Source organism: Chaetodon auriga, chromosome 12 (assembly GCF_051107435.1).
Source record: "Chaetodon auriga isolate fChaAug3 chromosome 12, fChaAug3.hap1, whole genome shotgun sequence".
NCBI classification, from domain to species: domain Eukaryota; kingdom Metazoa; phylum Chordata; class Actinopteri; order Chaetodontiformes; family Chaetodontidae; genus Chaetodon; species Chaetodon auriga.
Genome location: NC_135085.1, coordinates 5508799 through 5529353, shown reverse-complemented (window position 1 = coordinate 5529353; position 20555 = coordinate 5508799). Strand labels below are relative to the sequence as shown.

Sequence of the window (20555 nt, the reverse complement as noted above, 5' to 3'; positions counted from 1 at the left end):
CAGCAACAAACATAATCAAAATCAGCCAGTATGAAGAAACTGTCACATCAGGTAGGATCGATGACAGGAGCTCAGAAACATCATTTCGAAAAATGGGACAGTTTGTGTGGAGTCTACAAGCAAACAAAACACAATGACTTTTCACTTCATTTGGGTAAATGACTCAATCCCAACAAGTCCAACTTTAACTGGCTGTGGAGCCCATGATTGCTCTTTGTGTCAGTCCCAATCTATTTTTGCTCAGTCTGACTTTGAGTACGCTGAAATTATTAACTCAAACGATTGATTATTTGACTAATGTTTGTTTTGATTCATGGTTAAATTGTTTGATCAAGAAAATGTGAAAACATAGTGGGAAATAAGCTTGGACAGCTCAGACTGTTTATTTTGTCCAACCAATGGTTGAAAAAGGATTCAGTCAATGGATCAAGCTAAGAAAAGCAGAAAAGCTACAGATTTAATATGCTGAAAGCAGCAAGATCTGGTCATTTCTTAACCCTTCTCGCAGCAAGGCTCTATGGGTGGCAATGTAGGTCCTGTCCATCCGTCGGTCCACTGCTTTGGTGACTCTTAAGTGGATTTAGATTCAACAGCTATTGGATGGATTGCCATGAAGTTTGGGAGAAACATTCATGGTCCTCAGAGCATGAATCCTCGGGGCAATCCGGCTGAAAATTAGGGCAGACTTGGTCTAATATATAATTCTCTGCTCATTCATTTCTGTCTCCCTGAAAAATGTCAAACTCTACACAAAGTGGCTTTAAGTTCATGTCTGTGCTCAGTTCTAATAAACCAGCAAAAACCTGTAACTTAAACTCTTATGACGCAAGTAAAGTAATCACCTGCTATTTGGGAGATATTTCATTAGAATTTTCAAGCTCACAACAAGAGGAAATGGACCTTTTAAGCAGCTCTCTGAGCACCTGAATAGAGCATAGCTGTCAAGGACAGCTTTGAGGCTGCGTGAGCTTCAGAGAAGAGGGAACATGAAAGAAGTGTTGGCGACAATGTAATAGTACTACACTGGAATAACTTAAAATGGTTCAAAGTGCAAAACAGCATGTCTCCCTGTGTGATGTACGAGAAGAAAAGTATTTTCGGCAGCAGTTAAGACAAAATGTAACGTGCAGCTTCTAAGGTGAGTGCTAGCCGACCTCTCACAGACAGAGCTGCGGCTGAAATGCATTCAAATAACAATTAGACCACGCAATCAAAGTCAAAATCACATTTTTTTTCAATATGAAAAGGTTCCATTAGCACATGACTATGAAGGGTTAGAACAAAATTTGAACATTTTCAATTAGTCTGAAGTGCTTTTACAATTATTTAAAAAAAAAAAAAAAAAAAAAAAGTCCCTGTAGTCACAAGGTCCACAGGCTACATGTAGTTAAGTTACATCATAGTAACAGGGATGTCTCCTACTACCCTCACACTTCTATCAGGATGGTACTTAAAATATAATGGTGTGTCCCTGCCTGGCAGAGACAGGAACATTAAATTGTCTCCTGAGGCATTAAAACTAAATCTCACACAGCAGGTATTCATCAACCGTTGCTTTTAAACAGGAGCCAAAAGGTGCTGCGCTCAACGCTGCCATGTGAACAAGAAAGGCCTCTCTAAACATTCACTGCAGGATGTTCACCCACAACTCAGCATGCACAGCAGGCACAAGTAGCTCTTATAAACCTCAAAAAGTCATTATGTCCAGTGCTCCACAACTCTATAAACATGGAAGGGTGCTAGAGCCGAGCGACAGAGAGGGTAATGGCACCAGAATGACAATCTACCCTGATAGAGGAAGTGGACATATAAACAAACAGTTCAACAGCACGAGTGCGTCACAGCAAAAGAAACCACAACAGCACTGATATCAAGAGCAGCGTATGAAAGTAGATGGAAACATAACCATTACCAATAAACATTAAGACCGAAGGTAATGAAGGTATGAATGACCATAACGCGGGTCTAGCCTGCTGCTAGTGAGGGTTTCTGCAGGTCTCAACGAGTTAAATCCAAAAGGCGCAAGTTAAAATGGGCCACAATGGTTGGTTGCCAACAGCCAATTAAGAAGAAGAAGAAGAAGAAGGAGGGTTCTTTTTGTTCTTCTTCTTCCCTCAGAGCAGCTGGACATACCTCATCAGTGATGGGAGTTAAATGTTGGCTACGTCAGAACTTAATGAGAAATGGTGTTTCCATCTCCCATGAAGCAATATTAAGCCTCTTTTTTTGACCACCACCTTGAGTGAGTGTTAAAACTGAAGAAGCTGTTTTGTGTTTTGCTGTTTCCATCAACCGTTTCTAATGCAATACTTCAAAATGCGTAGAAAAACATGTTTATGGTAATATGGCTAATGTGTATTATAACACAAATGGCAAAAGCAGTAAAAAGCAAAAGATAATCTATCTGCAAAATCCCACTTGACACAAAGAGGTTTAGAGCTGTGGATTTTCTTTTAGTTTTGTACCATTGTCCCATACGTACATGTCAGGTTTGAAGAACTGGTCCACATCTGGGTAGCAGAGATTCAAACCAGCAGCCCTCCAGGTGAGCGACTGGAAGCCGCATACTACTTGATATTTTCTCTTTCACATTAACGGAAAGATTTTATTGCAGGATTATAGAAGTTTGCAAAATATATGCAAAATGAATGCGTGGGTGTGATAAGTTTGCAAACAGCCACTATCTCAGCTTCGGAGACCTGACAGGGCAATATGTTGGTAGACTGTTGTCATGCCAATTAGTGTTACTGCAAGGCCTGTGACAGAGTGCAAATAATCAACCTAAAAGAAAACTGTTGCTCTGTGAGAAAGATAAACCTGAATTTATGCATTTCCATACTTGGTGGGAGAAAAGAGGAGATTTCTATAGAGAACTGAATATCAAACAGCAAGACAGAATTCTGTAGAAGAGACAACACAGCAGAGTTTGGTACAGAGAGCCTGTACCAAGAGAGGAGCACCGACAGGAGATGAAAAGGTTAGTTATCCTCTGTACAGCGTGTCAGCTGAGCATTTGGAAGCTGGTCTTCTCAATTGATTCTATTGACTTGAAGGACAGAGCAAACAAATCATATGATATTAACAGAAATAAGTGAACAAATAAATACACCACTAATTTTTGTAACAAGGAAATTAAACACACAACACATTTTTAAGCTGCCAAAATATTTCAGCTGTTGCATGACAGGCCTCTAATGTGACTACTTACATTAGAGCCATTGTTAACGTACAGCCAACTTTTAACTACTGCGAAGTGTCTACTGTGAAAAGTTCCATATAGACGAACATTTAATAAAATACAAAATGTAATGACAACAAGAAGTGTCATCAGCAGCTTAACTGCAAGTATTCAGAGCACAGAACAAAACCCAGACCATTAAAAAAAATAACATGACGCAAAGCCATCACACAAGCTACGGACACCACAGGAGGCACCACATGTACAAACACAGCGAGTCACCATCACTGAAGGCTTCCATTAAGCAGCAGCCGGTGTGAGTGCAGCCAACAAACACTGTGCATGAAGTCAAAGTTACCTCTAATGTTAGCCAGTGGGCCTTCTTTGCTAGCTGGCACAAATAAACCAGTTTATTGATCTTGGAAACTTGGGTCAAATTTCATCTTTTCTTTCACGCTAATAAGTGCATGGTGTTCAGCCAATCACGTTTCTTCTTTCCTGGCAGCGACGGACTACAATCAGAGGGGCGAAGTACAGACTTTGCATTCCGAGTCAAGTCAAAATGTCTGCAGTGAAGTCCCATTTGGATGTGATTCACATTACAGTGTGACTTTTTAGCTTCAATTCTGATATTTATCGCAAGTGAGAGTTTTAAAATGGATGTCTTGTCTCATCCGTCTACACACAATACTCCATACTGATTAAGCAAAAACAGACTGTTGGAGTGTTTTGTTTATTTATTGAAAATAAATGACTGAAATAGCTCATTTCCATAAGTACTCAGACCCTTCGTTTGGTTAAAGCACTTTTGGCAGCAGTGACGGCCTCAATCGTCTTGGAAATGATCCCACAGGCTTGCACACCTTTCTTTTGGATGTTTCTCCCATTTTTTCTTGGCAGAATCGCTCAAGCTCAACAGCCCATTTGATGAGCCGTTACAGGGCCTTGCTCCTCTGATGGCTTTCATTTTTCCTGTCGTCATATCGGTTTCCAAATAGGGCTACATGGTTGGTGTTAGCATGTTTCATCTGTAGGATCCGTAGAAACCTTTCCGACACCATTTTCACACAAAGGTCAAATTTCACACCGAGCCGATAAAAAAACGGAAGGAGGTCTTCATGCGGAAAGGCAGGCTTTAAATTACAGGAGGACCAGACAGTTGACAGAAAAATAGTAGGTAATTGCAGCTGTAATTGCTCCTGGGACGGGGGGGAAAAATTGCCCAGGACAGGATTAAAATCTCGCCGCCGCCCCAGGAGGCAAACGTAAATCCAGTCCGAATGGGCCTTCAGAGACATCATTTTCATCCTGTGACAACACACCCCAAAAACACATCCTCTGTCTATTCCTAACTTTCCCCTGGCACCGTCACCATACATGATTACTGACGGAAGCAATCCTCGTTACTTCCGCAGAAGTACAATAACTCTACCATAACATTAACCTTGTCCTCTGATTTAGACATCATTGACTTCATTATATTGTATAGTCCACAGCTAATTAGGAATAAATTATACACCTGCTCAGCAATAATAATCATGAAATACTGATGGGGGCCTGCAGGTCTGGGGCCGCTTCCTTCACTCCCTCTGACATCGCTTTCTCCCATTTGGCATCTTTGGTACTTTTAGTTGCTTTAGAAGCAGCTCTGGAGTCCATTAAATGTGCTGACATATGAAGTGCAGGGAGGCATTAGGGCATCTTCAGCGAGAAGGGAAAGAGTCATTACCTTACCTGCCTCCTCCTCACACATGCACAGAAGTTGTCCGCTGAGGACAACAATAGCTCTGTCTGTGCATATTTTATGACAAAGATGAAAATAGTGGACTGGAATCACCAACAACAGTGACTCAAAGCGCACGGAGCAGATCTAATTGCCTGCTTAGATCGCCTCATTCGTATGCAGCTGGCTTTGGAGAATACTAACCTGTACCTGGAAGCAGTAAAGTTTCAAGTGTGTGTGTGTGTGTGTGTGTGTGTGTGTGTGTGTGTGTGTGTGTGTGTGTGTGTGTGTCGTAGCTGAATGCATTAGGAAGTAAATCCTTCTATATACCAAGCTGATACAACTGATACAGCCATTATAATGAGTGTGCAGGGATTGTTTTCTTCTGTTATGTTCTGGCTTTATATTCAACATTCTTGCAGTCAAAATAAAGAAAATCTAACTGAATTAGTTAGGAGGCGGCCTTTCCGCTTTTTCCGAGTGTGGAGCTGTAGAGTCAGTGGGTGGACCGGCTCGGAGAGAACAAAGCAGATCAAGGGTTTGTCTCTCACAGACTCTCACAGATGCAGTCAGAGGAAGAGATGGAGATAAAGACGCAGACACGAGACAAGGACTGCTCAAGGAAGACAACAGACCTTCATCCTCTGGATTACTCTGTAAACACAGATATGTTTTCAAGTTGGTGCTGGACTACAAAAGAGGAGATATGTAGCATTATATAGCAGAGATGCTGTGCATCAGGCCTACGCACAGGTCTCAGAGTACTGAGTTTGAACAGAATAGTCAAACTCAGAATAAGCACATATTTACAGAAATCAACGCTGCATCGACACTGCCACATGACGAGATTTTTATTTATTTATATATATTTTTTTTTGCCAGCGCCCCTCTGTGTCAGAATCCACGCTGTGCCAACACAGTGATCTCATTCAAAGTAATGAGGAGGGTTGCTGTTTGTTTGTTTTTTGACACAGCACTAATGTCAGTCTGAGCGCAGCATTTGGACCTTTTGACCCTTTCATCACTTTGGTAGACAGCTTCTCAGGCCAGCTGGGAAGGTAAACATCACTGTGTTGTTTGCAGGTCACTGAATTCATGTTGCCAAGTTTTTAATATTCCGACATCGCCATTTAGAGCTGACAGCAGCACCTAGTGCCGCTTTCTGTTGGCTGTTTGTTCTCACCCTCTATTATTGATGAAATCCCGTTTCTCTGATTTGAGGCTGCATCGCTGCAAAGCCATGGTGGCCGCAGGAAGAAAGAACACCTGAACTTCCTCTAAATGTTCCAAGAGTCATGTTGGGTTTAAAGGGGATGATTGTGACAACAGATAGGTGGGAGGTGGCTGTGATAAACGCACAGATGAATACCTCGCTGTGTTCTCGCATCGCAGCGTCACAATTACAATCCTTCAAGACAGTTTGGAGAACACCTCTTACATACTGTGTGCTATGTACTCTTTTTGCTTTGAGAAAAAAAAAAAGAGTTTATTTCTGGAGTGTCTCCACGGCGACGAACACCACAGCATTGTTTTTAATTGGGCGGAGAATAAAGCATCCGTGCAGCCAAGTGTGGAGGAAAGTGATTTGTGGTCTGAGGTCAACTAAAAATTTCCAAATTGGCATTTTGAAAATGTCGCTGCCTTCTTTTTCTCTTGTTTACCATAATGGGATAATGTCTCTCCATTTCATCAACTGTAACCTTTGTTCTTTTCCCAATCTCCTGAGCAGCGCATACAGTACAACTCCTACACAATCACGACTTGTACTGGCAGAGGTGAACATGAGGAGAGATGGGAGCTCAGGATGAAGACGGCAGTTCATGCAAATGAATCACGTACAGAAGGCACTATGGATGGAATATGGAAAGAAATAGGATTTGAATGATGTTAGGAAAAAGACAAAGGGATGAACGTGTTTTAGCTTTCACATTCAAACCACATTCACACTTAACGTTTCTCCTGATTCATTCTTCAAAGCGTATTCATCTCTCAGGATAACATGGATTATAACGCCGGGTTTATCCTCACAGACCGCATGTGTCCTGATTTAACTTTTTCTAACACGGGCTTGTATTCTTTATTGTATTATTGATAACCTTTGTCCAGTGAGTTGAAAATGTCTCTGGGTCCTTGGGAGTTTTCCAAAGGGCATTCATGATGTTGTCAATGATTAAACCTGTGGGGTGGCATTCTGTGACTCGCCGTGATTTCTTGCCTGCTATGTAGCTGTGAAAGATAAACATTTGGAGATAAAAGATATGTGCAGCTGGGCATTGATCACAATGCTGCTGCAGGTGGAGCACCTAATGCCTTCACATCATGCCTCATTTTTACTGAAATATTTTCACACTGGCAACGACTGGCCTCTGCTAGAGTAGATTTTTGGAAGGGGGGCGGGCAAAGAAACACTTAGAACTATGCATTAGATTTAAGCGTTTGCATGAGGCAGCAGCCTGTGCACCTAAAAGTCAAACTGAAATTTAAATCAGTGTATCCCTGCTGCTTGTGTGCTTTGTGTATTTATTTGATTAAAACTGTAATGGTAGGCGGCTTTGAACAGACTACCATGAGGATTTGAACCAGTTGGTGTCCAATGCTGTTACCTATCTGTGATTTTGACAGCCCTGTCAGTAACTCTGTCACAGTGGACCTTTTTTTTTTGTGTGTCCATCACTGCGAGTTTTGACAATGTGATCGAAAGTTAAAGCAACTCGGAATCACCCAATCTGGGGCCATGTAAGAATTTATGCATTTACGCACATAAAGCTGGAGTGAAACGCGACCTACAGTTTATTTTTAGGCCAAAAGTCTATTTACTGTTGTTTTGGATGCAGAGCTACGTCGACTGAGTGCTGTCAAAACACAGGTGACCTACAATAAATACTGAGCGTGCCCTGAACGCCTCCTGTGTGGACACAGATGGGACACTGAAGCTGCTGCTGCTCTGCTAATGCGTTGCCTCCTGTGTAGACAGTATGGTGTTAGAGACTTTCATATGACCACAAACTGTTTTATCCCCTTCTTGAAAAACAGAAAACCCCCCCCACACACACACACACACACACACACACACACACACTCTGATATCATGATTGTACACATTCCCTTACACAAAGTGTGAGGAGAATTGAAATTTCAGTTTGACTTTAAGGTCTGTCTGCCACAAGGGGATTTCAATGACCTGTGTGCAATAAAACGGTTTCAAAAAAAAGCACTAAATCATCGAATTTGGAGTAAAATCTGGAAATCATCAACGCTGAAGTCACCAGACAGCCACAGCGTCACAGCATGAAACAATGTAGCTACACCGTGCACTGCCGTGTCCACGTACCGCTTGTTCCTGCTGGTGGTGGGAAGACTCACGGAGTGCTGCTGATCTATTTTCTTCCATTCTCTGTCAAAGGCTAAATCTATGGGAGAGGGTGACTCACCACGAGTGTTGCTGGAGAGCCGTTTGCGTTGGCTGGTGGAGGTGTTGTGTGGAAGCAGGGTGTTCTGCTGGTGGTTGCTGTCGATGGGGCTGGTGGCGATGATGTTGTCCTTGTATTTGTTCATCAGGGCCAGCTTGGTGTTGTCACTCACTGTGGAGAAGTGGGAATAATTACAAATGAAGACGCAGCCGCCTGGAGGAATGTGTTGTTCTTGGCTGGGTGCAGGAGGCTTTAAAAGCACAGTGTAGCGAGCATAGAGTATAGCAAAGCTAAGAAAACACAACCAGCATGTTGTTTACTGGGGGAGAAGTCAAACAGCCAAAATTACAGAGGGAGAAAAGCTGGCATGAAATTAAAACTCGTTAAGGGAATATACAGACAGCATTTACATCTCAGAGGATGACATTTGCTATTTTTGCAGATATTAAGAGATGAACAACATGATTTCTGTAATAGCATCCCTGAAGGAAAAATCCCTCTTAAAAATACCACATTGAAACACCTCACATATATTTTTAGCCTACTACGTGCTGGATTTAAGGATGCCAATGTTGATCTGTCCAATCGTTTGATCCAGACTGAAATACCTGCACAACTAGAATGGATTTAGATGAAATTTCATTCAGGGTCTCCACAGGATGAATCCTAATGTTTTGAGGGACTCCAGGTCTGTGAGCCAATCGGAGGAGACTGGGATCCTCAGACATGAGCAAGGTCCCAGTGCAAGGAGTCAGATGCATCTTCATATGGACATTCAACATCATGTAAGAACTTCTTGAAATGTTGGGCAGAAAAACGTGGTTGCTAACAGAAGTGACACAGCTCACCTCTGGGGCCCCTAAAGGAAATAACACGGCTCATGTCTTGGGATGCTACTTTCCTCCCCTTAGCTCACAGACCTGGGGTCTCCAGGCTTTTCGTGATCACCTGGCTCTGTCTCCAATGTTTTGTATTTTAACAGACAAACTGCATTATTATCCTACACTGAAGCAATATAGACTGAAAACAGGCATGAGTTGATGCTGGCATTTTTTCACCTCTTTATGTATTCATAACTATTCCATTATTCTATGAGGAAAGGTCAGAGCAGCCCAAAGACATTTACTGGAATCTCTGTTGTTTTCTGACTGACCTCTTGTTGCTTATATTGTTCAGTATTCCACGCGTGGCCTCCTGCTGCCTGTTCTTTCTATTTCTGAAGTCCATCGCTTTGACCATCTTAAATGCATAATGCACAGGCTCGCTCCTCCTCCATCACCTCCGGACAGGGGTTGTTTGAGTGCCGTCACCATAAATGATCTCTTATGAAGCAGTAAATCTGCTGCTGATTAAAACTCAGAGGCTATACCTGCATCAAAACATCTCAGCTTCATAGAGTAATTGTCATGGGCATGCTGCTCAACTCCAACGTTCACTGATTATGAAAAATAGATCTTCTAAAATTAATTCTCGACGGGCATAAAAGCCTTTTGGTTATTTCAAATGTGGGCAACAAACTCTTTGAAAGAATATCTGTCAGTGTAATAGGGACAGTATCTGGTGTACTGCATCAGTCACACTACTAACGTTCTCACAGTGACTATGAAGTCCACAGAAGAGGGGTCTCGTTTGTATCCGCCATCTTGCTTGACAAACGTTTCACATTGGCAAAGATCTTGTGTTTGTGACCGTCAAACTTCAGTCCGCCATCATTCGGTCAATATTCATTTTGATTACTTTGTGCCCATATCAGAATAAAAAACACACAGTATGGTATTTAATTAAAAAAACAATTAGTTTCCTTTGGATTCAAGCTGGCTTTTTCAATTATTACAACTGTATTAATGTAATTATATTGTTCCCTGCTTAGAAAACAATTTCTCCTGCGCACCTATGTTCCTCCCCGATACTAGGAAACGTAACCTTTTTGACATGCTGTCTTACTGCTGGAAAATAAAGCGTAATGGGGTAAGTGAAAGCTTCAGCATCAGAATCTAGTTAGCTTGTAATTTACAATGATAAGAAAAGTTTAATCAGCACAAAAGAAGAAGCACTTAACTCCCTGGGCATCCCAACTTAGTACATCATTACCATTAATTACACAAACTTTATGCAGATGATCCATTATTTAACAATATTTCTACATCAGTATATCTCAGATTAATAACACATAGCTGGTAAAGATAGGATAGACCAAATACCATAAAGAGCTTAGAGCAGTGATAATAGATTGTTTTTGGCCACTTGAGGGCAGCAAAAAGAAGATGACGCAACAAAGAGTTTTCTATCTATACATCCAGCCGGCAGGCAACAACATGATCGCTCATTGTGCAGCTGCAAGCAAGGCTGGCGAAGTCAGTGTGCAGTAGGCACAGGCAGGCAGTACAACCAAAACAATGAACAGGCACTAAAATGCTCCATAGAGCTAAGAAGTTCACACTTCGCAGTCAGCTATTTGATGCATTAAAAAAGTGCATGTGCTTAAACAGGTCATCTACTCTCTGAAGGAAACATACACAGAACATGTCTGCACAAAAAGCAACAGACAGACGTCATTACAGTCACCCTCACCCCATCAAACTTATCTTTCACTTTAGTATTCAAGTGTGTTCATTCTCACCTCAGAAATACATTCTGGCTACAGTGTGTCCAGATGATGATTTTCTGGCCCTGCGATGAACTCTAGTAGACCTTTTCCACAGCAGACAGAATGGCAGGGTGTAATTGATAACAATAAAAATCAGTGCACTGCAGTTAGGTTAGCTGGTTTCAGGGCCCTGGTGTTGCGCATGCTGGCTCGCTGCCATGGCTAACTGGGGCACTTAATGGATTTGAGCCATTGTTAACAAAATTTTTGTCACCTGTGCCTTTCCTGCGATGCCAAGTCAAAATGTCTGCTGTGGAAAAAGGTCTATATTCACTAATTTTGGCCCCCAGCACCTCCTCAGGGACATTGGCTCATTAGGATCTGGCCACCTGACAAATATAAGTCCAATATTCACACTCTTTCTAGATTATTAGCTTGCGCTCCACCAACTCCTGAGGGAAATATCTGCCAGTCAGAATGTTTCGCCAGCTAGTTGCCGACTTTGTCTGTGTTGTCTTTGGCTGTTTGGTGCTGAGCAGGTAGCGTACCATGAGTTAATTTTTGCTCGAAACAACTGCCTGCTGCTGCTTCTGTGACTTGGTCATAAGTGACCTCTTCCACATTAGTTGAGATTTAAGGCTGTTTGCTGTAGATGTGTAGTTTCCACACACTGTCTTTCTTACCTCGCAGTCCACTTACCAGGTGTGAGGTCCATATTATTCTTGTCATTACATCCCTGCAGGGAGTCCAGGGTACGTGTGACCTGGCTCGCAAACTCCTCGCCACCATTCATGCACTCCCGCTGCAGATGGTGACGCAGGTCGGTAATGTCGTACTCATACCTGTGGATGAGGAAGAAATCAATTAAGTGTAACATTCTCTTGACTTATCTAAATTAGATTTTAACATCACAAGCGGCTAACGTGCTCAATGAAGCAGTCGAGATTTCTAAGTGTGGAAGAATTACTGATAAGGCAAGAAGTTTTATAATCTTAAGCCTCAACACTCACTGGAGATTACTACACTTAGAAATGAGTGTGCCGTGTGCAGGTTGCATAATATCAGCTGCTTTCTAGGTAGTGAATTTCAAACAATTCTAATCTTGTTCCCAGAGTAAAATATAGACTAACAAACCACATCCACTCATTATTCATCGCAGTGAGATCATTTGTTTACTTTCAGCTACTGCATGAGCTTGTTTTAGGCCGTAACCATTTCAGATTGCATTTATCCCCATCCGCCCAAACCCTGCTTGTACCCATCCAGAATCGGAGTCTCCCGGATGCTGAGGGTACCGCTGGAGTTCGGCCCCTGACCCCGAGAGTTTCTCAAGCTCTCCCGGGCCTGGCCTCCCATCAGCACTGAGGGGATGTAGTGGATCTCATTAGCTGCCTCAGCGCTGGCGCTCTTCTGGGGCTGAGGGATGCGACGGCGTTTACACCAGCGCCTGCGGGTGTAGAGGATCAGGACCAGGCACAGGATGGACAGCAGAAGGGCGATCATCCCGCCCTGAGGGGAGCAGGGTGGCATTTGGAGCAGAGACAGGAAAAAAGGGCAGAGGAGAAAAAAGCAGAGCGAGGGTGAGCGTCAAAGGGGAGAACACATTCAGAGAATCTTGCCAAGTAGAATACAGATCAAAGTGAAAGCTGTGACGCCAACAGCACAATATAAAAAAGGGTGAATACGCAATTTAGTGAACAACACCTACAGGGTTTTTAAATGACAGTAGCTCTCATGCTACTGTGCGCTCATTTCACCTTGACAGCATTGGACAGGAGAGTTCAAAGCGAGGCTCTTGGCTAATTTTCAGTAACTTGAGGCCATGTGGGGTGTGAGCAAAGGTCAGGGGACCCTTGGGAAGTACGTGTATTCATTTTCTTGCTGAGGGTTAGATGAGAAGATCAATACCACATTTGTGTCTGTATGATAAACAGCTGGCTAGCTGAGCTTTGCGCATAGACTGGCAAGTCTGTGCAAAGGTAGCACAATGTAGCTCACTAATTAAAATGTTCTATCTCTTTTGTTTGTTTTTGGCTTTATGAGGGCGGTTAATTTGCCGAACAATTTCTTGGCCAGGTGCATTCACATCTCAGAGTCTCAGCTGGTTGTCTGGCAACATCATGGTGATGACAAGAGAGCTGGAGGAGCGTTGACATTTCTTGTTTTTAGTGTATTCCATGACAAAAGCAGCTCACATGATTAAGATGTTGGGAACAGGACTAATACACTGTAAAATCAGGCAATGACAGACGGTCATGCTCCTCAAACTGTCTGGAGTCACTGTGCAGCCTAAAGTTGGATATTTGTCCGGCTCAGGCCAAGTTGTCTGAGATGTTGGATACCAACACTTCTTTGAGCACGGTGACAATTATTTCTATTTCTGACTGCTGTGCAGATGGAAAACTTGCAGGACAGCGTGTCACAGCATAAGTGCATATTAAAACACAGTTTTCAATACGGTGATTTCAATGTTTACTGCTTGTTTCTTCCATTTTGACTAGCTTGAAAAACCTAAAGATATAAATGTAGTTCATATAAAGGTCACAGCAATTTCGATCTGCTGTGGCACCCACTTTTGGAACCACAGTATGTATCATTAATAGTTCCTCATTTCTTTGGTAAACTGCACTACTGGTCTACTTTGAACCAGTAAGTCTGGTCTGGAAACTCTGAGTGAAGAAATACGGGAGAGGAAAGTCCATTTTGACGTTGAATATCAGCTCATACATGCACTCAAGGAAGCGCTGATATCAGATGACTGGGTCAGGTCACGTGACCATTTCCGTTATACTCATTTCCTCTCTGATTTTAATGAGTTGTGAGTCGGTTTGTGGGGTCGAGGGCTGTGACAGCATCCACACCAGCACCTGTGGGCACAGAGGATTAGGCATGGGCACAAGACGGACAGATGAAGGGCACTGAGCCTGCCCTGAGGACAGGTTAGCAGGCGGGACAGAGACAGAATCAGACAGAAACCGGAGAGAAGTAGAGACAGCGAGAGGGAGAGTGTCAAAGAGAGAGCGGGAAAGGCGAGAACAGAGTCATAGAATCTTGCCAAGAAGCAGGATATGGATCAAAGTCAAGGCAAGTCAAAAGCACACAGCCTGTGGAAACACAGGAGAGTGACAGCGATTGTCAGTTTGAATATAAGACCATATCTCCTCCATGAATAAAGGCCATGAGAGCTGATATCTGGCCAGTTTGATTTCACTCATTTCTTTTATCAAATTCCACTATTTGCCCTATTAAGGTTACTAAAAGCGATAATTTAGCAAAAGTGACAGGGAAGATGAGATAACATGCAGGGATGATTGTAATTTGGACCCATAATGTTACATGTACATCATGTGCAATTTACCACATCCTCGTGCCTAATCTGATGCTCCCAAGCTGAGAGCTGAAATCAAAATCAGACACATTGTGCAATTTGGAAAATGTCAAAAAGAGTTGTGAAAATGTCAAGGTGACAGCATAAAAGAGAGGAAAAGCGCAGTCGCTGGAGGCAGACTTTAAAAAAGAGCGATTCCCTTCATGAGAAAATTACACGGCCATTTAAAACTAGAACAAGAAAAACTGCTCTCCCCCCTGCCAGGTGCATACAGATGTTTCTGTCTGCACTGCCTGCACTGTGCTTCCCCCGACACAAACCAATCCAGAATTCTACATCTTTTCCCTCTCTACTGTCGTTTGAGGCATACAAGCCCACTGCAGTGAAGCTATGGAAAAAAGGAACCGATGGAGGCAACAGTCTGCCTAAAACAACACAAGAAGAACAAGGTTTACATGAAAAGTGTGTGAAAAAGAACGAGAGAAAAAAAAACAATTAAAATTAAACCATGTGTCAGTTCAGTCAAACAAGCAGTTATGGAAAGATAAGCAAAAAATGATGAAATGAAAAATAGATTTTAATCAGTCATTTACATAAAAAAAAAAATCCCTTTTCAAACATATTAGGAATTCTGAGGCTGAATAAAAATGAGGGATTCAGTTGCTCATATTAATTTAAATTGGCAAAAGTGGAGGCCTATTTGCATAAGTTGTTTGCTTAATCTGCATATTCAAGGACATTAACAAATGACACCATGATATGGGCCACTTATGCAGTAAATCTGCATGCGCAGTGGTCAAAAGGAGACCAGAGTAATTTGGTTTGTAATGATTACATTTTCAGCACTTTGAAAGTCACTGATGAAGTCTCCCATTCAAACTCAACAGTGACTGTAACAGTAATGTAACAGTGTGTCACTATAGGGCACGAGTGCATTTTTTGCTGAGTATGCATTTCTATGGTTTTGAATCATCTTGGTGGATGGCAGAAAACAATACGGCTGAGCTTAATTATGTAATCTCAAGGTTTCCTTAATGCTTAAAGCTGCACTAGTCACTCTTTTTGTATAAAGACTGGGCCAGTGACTACATGTAACATGAAAGGTGTTGCTACTTGTGACAAATGCACTTTAGTGTCTTTCAGCTTATTGTTTTGGTTTTATGGTCCACAACTTCATTATTCTGGTTCAGCCCCAACAGCCTCATCAATTTCATTTCCAGCTGCAGCAGCTATTTTCAGTAAAATGGCTCTAGCGAACTGGTTATTGTAGTGAACCATTCAGCAGCTAGCCGGATATCTTCCTCAGAAGCCAGTGAGGACCAAAAGACCTAGAAGGACAGCGAATATTGGACTTATTATTAGAACATTGTACATTTGAGGGGTTGACAGAGACCCTACAAATGAATGCTAATGTTACTCCATGTCTCCAAGTTCTACTGCCAAGTCGCAAGTTCTGTAAACTATGGATGCAGCTTTAAAGAGAAACTCAACACTTTTTGGACTTAAAGGTCCAGTGTGTGAGATTTAGAGCGATCTGTTGGCAGTGTTATTTTCACGAGTGTAAAATCATGGGAAAAATAGAATTGTTGTTTTTGTTACCTCAGAATGAGCTCATTCCCATGTTGTACCACCATGTTTCTACAGTAGCCCAGAGAGGACAATTTGGATTTTAAGCACCATAGGTTCTCCCACACCCTTGAAAAGGAAGGGTAAGATGAGGGGTATTCAAATGGCTGCAATCAGCAATCTCACTGCTACATGCCACCAGATCCTACACACTGGACCTTTAATTAATAAAGTGAATGTGTTGCCACTTAATTATACAATCAATTGATCCTGGTGCCATTCCATAGAGTGAATTGGCCTTCGTGCAGTACTGACTATTAAAACATATACACATTTACAGTATACTGTGACAGCAGAACCCAACCACCCCAAAAGATCCAGGTATTACTGTCTCATAGAACCAGAGCTGTACATGTAACTCCCATTTTGAGCTGTGATTTGAAACAGACTCAAAGAATGCAACCAACAGTAGCTGGTGAAACACAATGCCACCTGTGCAGACATGTGTATTGATTAAAAGGGAGATGACTAACTGAAAAATGTGTCTGAAAAGCATCCGCTGTAGACAGCGAAGGGGAGAAAGAGAGAGGGACGCTGCAGCAACCATCTATCACGGCTGAAATAATACCTTTATTGTTGGAAAATGGGTTTATTTTGGTTCTTGTTGTTACTAATATGGTCAAATAAAGAGCAGAGTGAAGGAATTTTCAAATTTTTGTAACTGAGAATATAAATATACAACGGTTGAAGCGCAGATTTAATGTGAAGCACCGGCTTTGTTTCATTCATGCCTGGGTAAACCAGAATAAGATGTCAAATGTCAAGTGCTCGAAATGGTTCTCAATCAAATCTACCTCAGTGACAAATGTAATTCAAACCCATCAACCTGCATTAGCACCCACCCGTAGAGGAGGCTAATATAGACAATATGGGAAAAACTGTTTAATGTCAGGCATTAGTTGGAATCAAAGTGAGGACTAAGTGGACTATGTCCTCTTACAGAGCCAATAAAACCAAACCACACGTCAAAGCATGCCAGCGCTCCAGCCCCATAATCCACTTACTAACGGATGAGGATGATGTTATAATGGCACCAGTGCTCCTTATGACTTACACTCCTGTCGTGTAAGTCCTGAATGGAAGAGGGAAGACATGGCCTTTCTCAGTCTGACAGAGCAGGCATGATATTAGAGCTGAGCTATCAATCTGTCACTTAGTCTCTGGATGCGATGCATTAAGATGCAGGAAGGCGGAAAGATCCAGACTATCTGACAGCTACAAGATAGCAAAAGGAAGTTTCTTGGTCTGAATATAATAAACTTTATCATAGCCAAAGGGCCAGTGATTGGATTCAATATCAAGTTACAATATTCATGATGGAAACTGACAGATGTCGTGCACTGCAATCCTCTTGTACATTTGTTATAACACAAAACCCCTGAAGCCGGGTTAAGCTGTCCAAGTGTAATACAACATATTTAACACCGACAAGGAAATGAAATGAAACTTGAGTTGTGAGGATTATTAGCAATAGGCTTTACGATCCAGTGCTGATTTTGACATTGAACAAATGTGAAAGTCGCAACCCCATTTCACACATGTCACACCAGGGTTTCTCCACTGGAAATGAGTATTAATGACAGAGATGGTTTGAATCATTTGATTCAATTTGGTGTATTTCATAAAGGCTAATAAAGCATGAAGCCACGATAGCATTTGAGCCTGTGTGGTGAAAAGCCATAATGTAATACCACAAATGATATTTGTCACGTAAACACTTAATCTCTGGAGTTAAATGAAGTCTTGGTTGGAAACAGCTACCAGTTTCTCTTAATGCAATGCATCATCAGAGGATGTGCTGCCTTTAAAGCCAATACAGGGTACATTTTTATGAGATTATACTGTAGCATGTGTCATATTATTCTGATGGCATGCGTTATTGTTTGTAAAAAAAAATGACACAGCCATGGAAAAATCATCTGTGCGTTGTCTCCAGCACATTTATCCCAGAGCTGGAACAAGCTTCTGCACTAAAGGGAAGATACATGGGTGACACTCATGTCAACATGTCCACGAGGTGGGGGGTGATGTCAGTCTGTAAGTCCACCACTTTGGTCCAAGCTGAAATATCTCAACAGCTATTGGAATATCCTAAAATTTGCTCCACATATTCAGGATTAATTGTGCTTCCTTTGGTGGCTTTTCACCAGGTCAAAAATTTGCTTTGGCTCATGACCAAATACCTACAGAAATAACGACACTGATCATCCTCGACTGTTAACTGTTGATTAGCAAACTTTAGCAAGTTGACATACTAAGCTAAGACACTGAACATTAGAAACATTGCTTGCTGAAAATCCGCATGTTAGCTTCATAACTGTGATCATGTTATTATGCTGTCAATAGCAATTAGTTCAAAAAAGCTCCACAGTGCCTAAGTATAGTCGAACAGAGCAGCTAGCATGGCTGTAGACTTGTATATACTCATTGTGATTGTGAGTATGAAATGAATCAAGGGTTTTATAGTTGCAGTGCCCTGCCTGGTATGAATTACATTTTTGTGAGATATAATATTAGGCTTTGTATGCTTAATATTACATCAGAATCCGTTTTAATAGATGACATTATGTGCTTAATTTGCACTAATTAATCAAAGCGGCATGTTTTATCTGCCACCATCTTTTCTGATACTTCCTCCAGTCAGCACCACAGTCAAAGCTAAGTAATCTTCTAGATGCTCACAGACATTCACCAAATCCAACATTTGAATAGTTCAATTTCACCTTTAACCTTCAATTTAAGTTGCAGTTTTTTCATTTAAACGACCCGTTTCCACAGCAGTCCTGCAGCGTCACACGCTGCTACAGATATCCTTTGTTTTCCCCTGTGCTTCACACGGCTGCCACTCCGCCTTTCTGGCTCGAAAGGAAATGTGAAGCACCAACATCGGCAACTTTTACGTGCATAGACTGACCCAGCTATTGGCCACGCTGCCACTGAGGTCTTGAAAAATCACTGATGAAGAGACTTTCATCATTTCTCATGGTGCCCCCTGACAAAGAGAGATTGAGGATCCCAGTTGTAATGAACAAACCAGCTCACACAATATTCCTGTTAACCTGTGATTCTGTGTCCACAGAGCAGCAGAACAGCTTGGCAGCGAAATTGCCTGAAAAGGTTTCGCCCCCAGCTGCTCCCTCTCTCTTTCACTGACCAACAGAAGGTTACTTCTACAGGGGAAAGAAATAATGATACCAGCTGTGATAGTGGGGCTTGTGCTTGCTGCCATGTTTTTGCTGACATCAAAAAAGGACCCATAACACAGAATAGTTTCCACATATACATGAAGCTCTTTAATATTTAAGTGAGCCATGCACCTGGTACCAAATACATACAATAATAATAATAATAATATTAATGGAGGAAATTTCCCCCCAAAATAACAATTACAAATACATGGAAAAATGTAAAGAATTAGAAGAAAAAAATAACACACAATCATGTTGACATATGTAAAACACATGTGTGGATAAGTGTTAGGAACTGAACTGTGGTGTACTGTCACAGTGGGGAGTAAACACTCACTGGAACTACACTAATTTCTGTAATCACGTGCTCTTATAAAACAAGAGTGTATATCCAATTTACTGCCACTATGAATGTTTCCAGTGATAAAGGTCATTTAAATCCAAGAACATTTAAAGGGATTTAAAGGGAAAGGCACAGTGTCCTACATTATTTTCTCTATTCAACATCATGAGTGCCCCATACTGCTCTTTTCTCACAGCAATAAGTTTGGCTAATGTTCCGATCATGTTGGCAATTGTAATCCTTTATGTAAATATATGCAAAGTGATTCACCATTGTGCAAAAAATCATCATGCTATACTTCAGCCTATGGCATCATGATCTGCACACACTAACAGCATCCAAATGTGATTCACTTGAAACTTCCAGCTGTACCTCATTAGCACCAATTATGTGAAGTGTGAAAATTGAATTGTGCTTCTTCTTAAATTAAACTTTAATCCATGTTATGTTCCATATTAAGATGGTTTCAGCATATATACATGCATGTATTCACTTTCTGGAGCTCACTTTGCACAAATGTTGAACTGGTTCTAGCGACAATCATTCTCAAAGTTTCATCAGCACAAATCCAAAACTCATTTTTACACTCGTTCAGGTGTGACTAATTCATTTGGTGGCACTGACTGAGAGGTAGCAATTCACAATGTTTCTACAAATACTCTGAAAATTAGAAATATACGGTAGAATGCAAGGAAGATAATAGCTTAGGTGCTCTGCATAAAACCTTATGATATTCAATTACTATTAGTGTTGGGGAATTGGGATGATTATTGAGTCCTTGGGTTCAAATAAGACAGAATGTTTTTCCCTGAGGAACAGAATGTCATGCAAATTCAGGAGATAATCACACTATCAATGAAATTTGGACTCACTTGAAAGGAACCTTTTTCACACACATTTGGACGATCAGCTCTACTTTTTTTTCCCCTTTATCTTCTTATTCGAATCTCTAGTCTGAAAACATGTGGCTGGTTTTCTTCTTTTAAAGGATCTGGGCTGACTAATCACGATCTAAAATGTTCATATAATGTAAAATATGAGCGAGGGCAGAGTGAAACTTTCTGTACCATTGATTATTGAAATTGTTTAAAGGATTGCTGAATGTCTCTTTTCACCTGATAAAAATGTATGGATTAAATAGAGGTGATAGCAGGAAGGTGTCCCTTTATTCT

At 41.5% G+C, this 20555-nt stretch overlaps 1 protein-coding gene across 5 annotated transcripts in view; it reads right to left on the bottom strand.

The window, feature by feature from the left end:
* Positions 1 to 20555, bottom strand: part of astn1 (astrotactin 1) — a 361427-nt gene that overhangs the window by 263492 nt on the left and 77380 nt on the right. For all 5 annotated transcript variants that reach the window (XM_076744683.1, XM_076744682.1, XM_076744685.1 and 2 more), the window contains exons 3-5: positions 12157 to 12407; positions 11598 to 11740; positions 8333 to 8482 (exon numbers count right to left, since the gene is read on the bottom strand). In XM_076744683.1, the coding sequence (XP_076600798.1) occupies positions 8333 to 8482; positions 11598 to 11740; positions 12157 to 12407 (544 nt within the window). The remainder of the gene's footprint in view (positions 1 to 8332; positions 8483 to 11597; positions 11741 to 12156; positions 12408 to 20555) is intronic.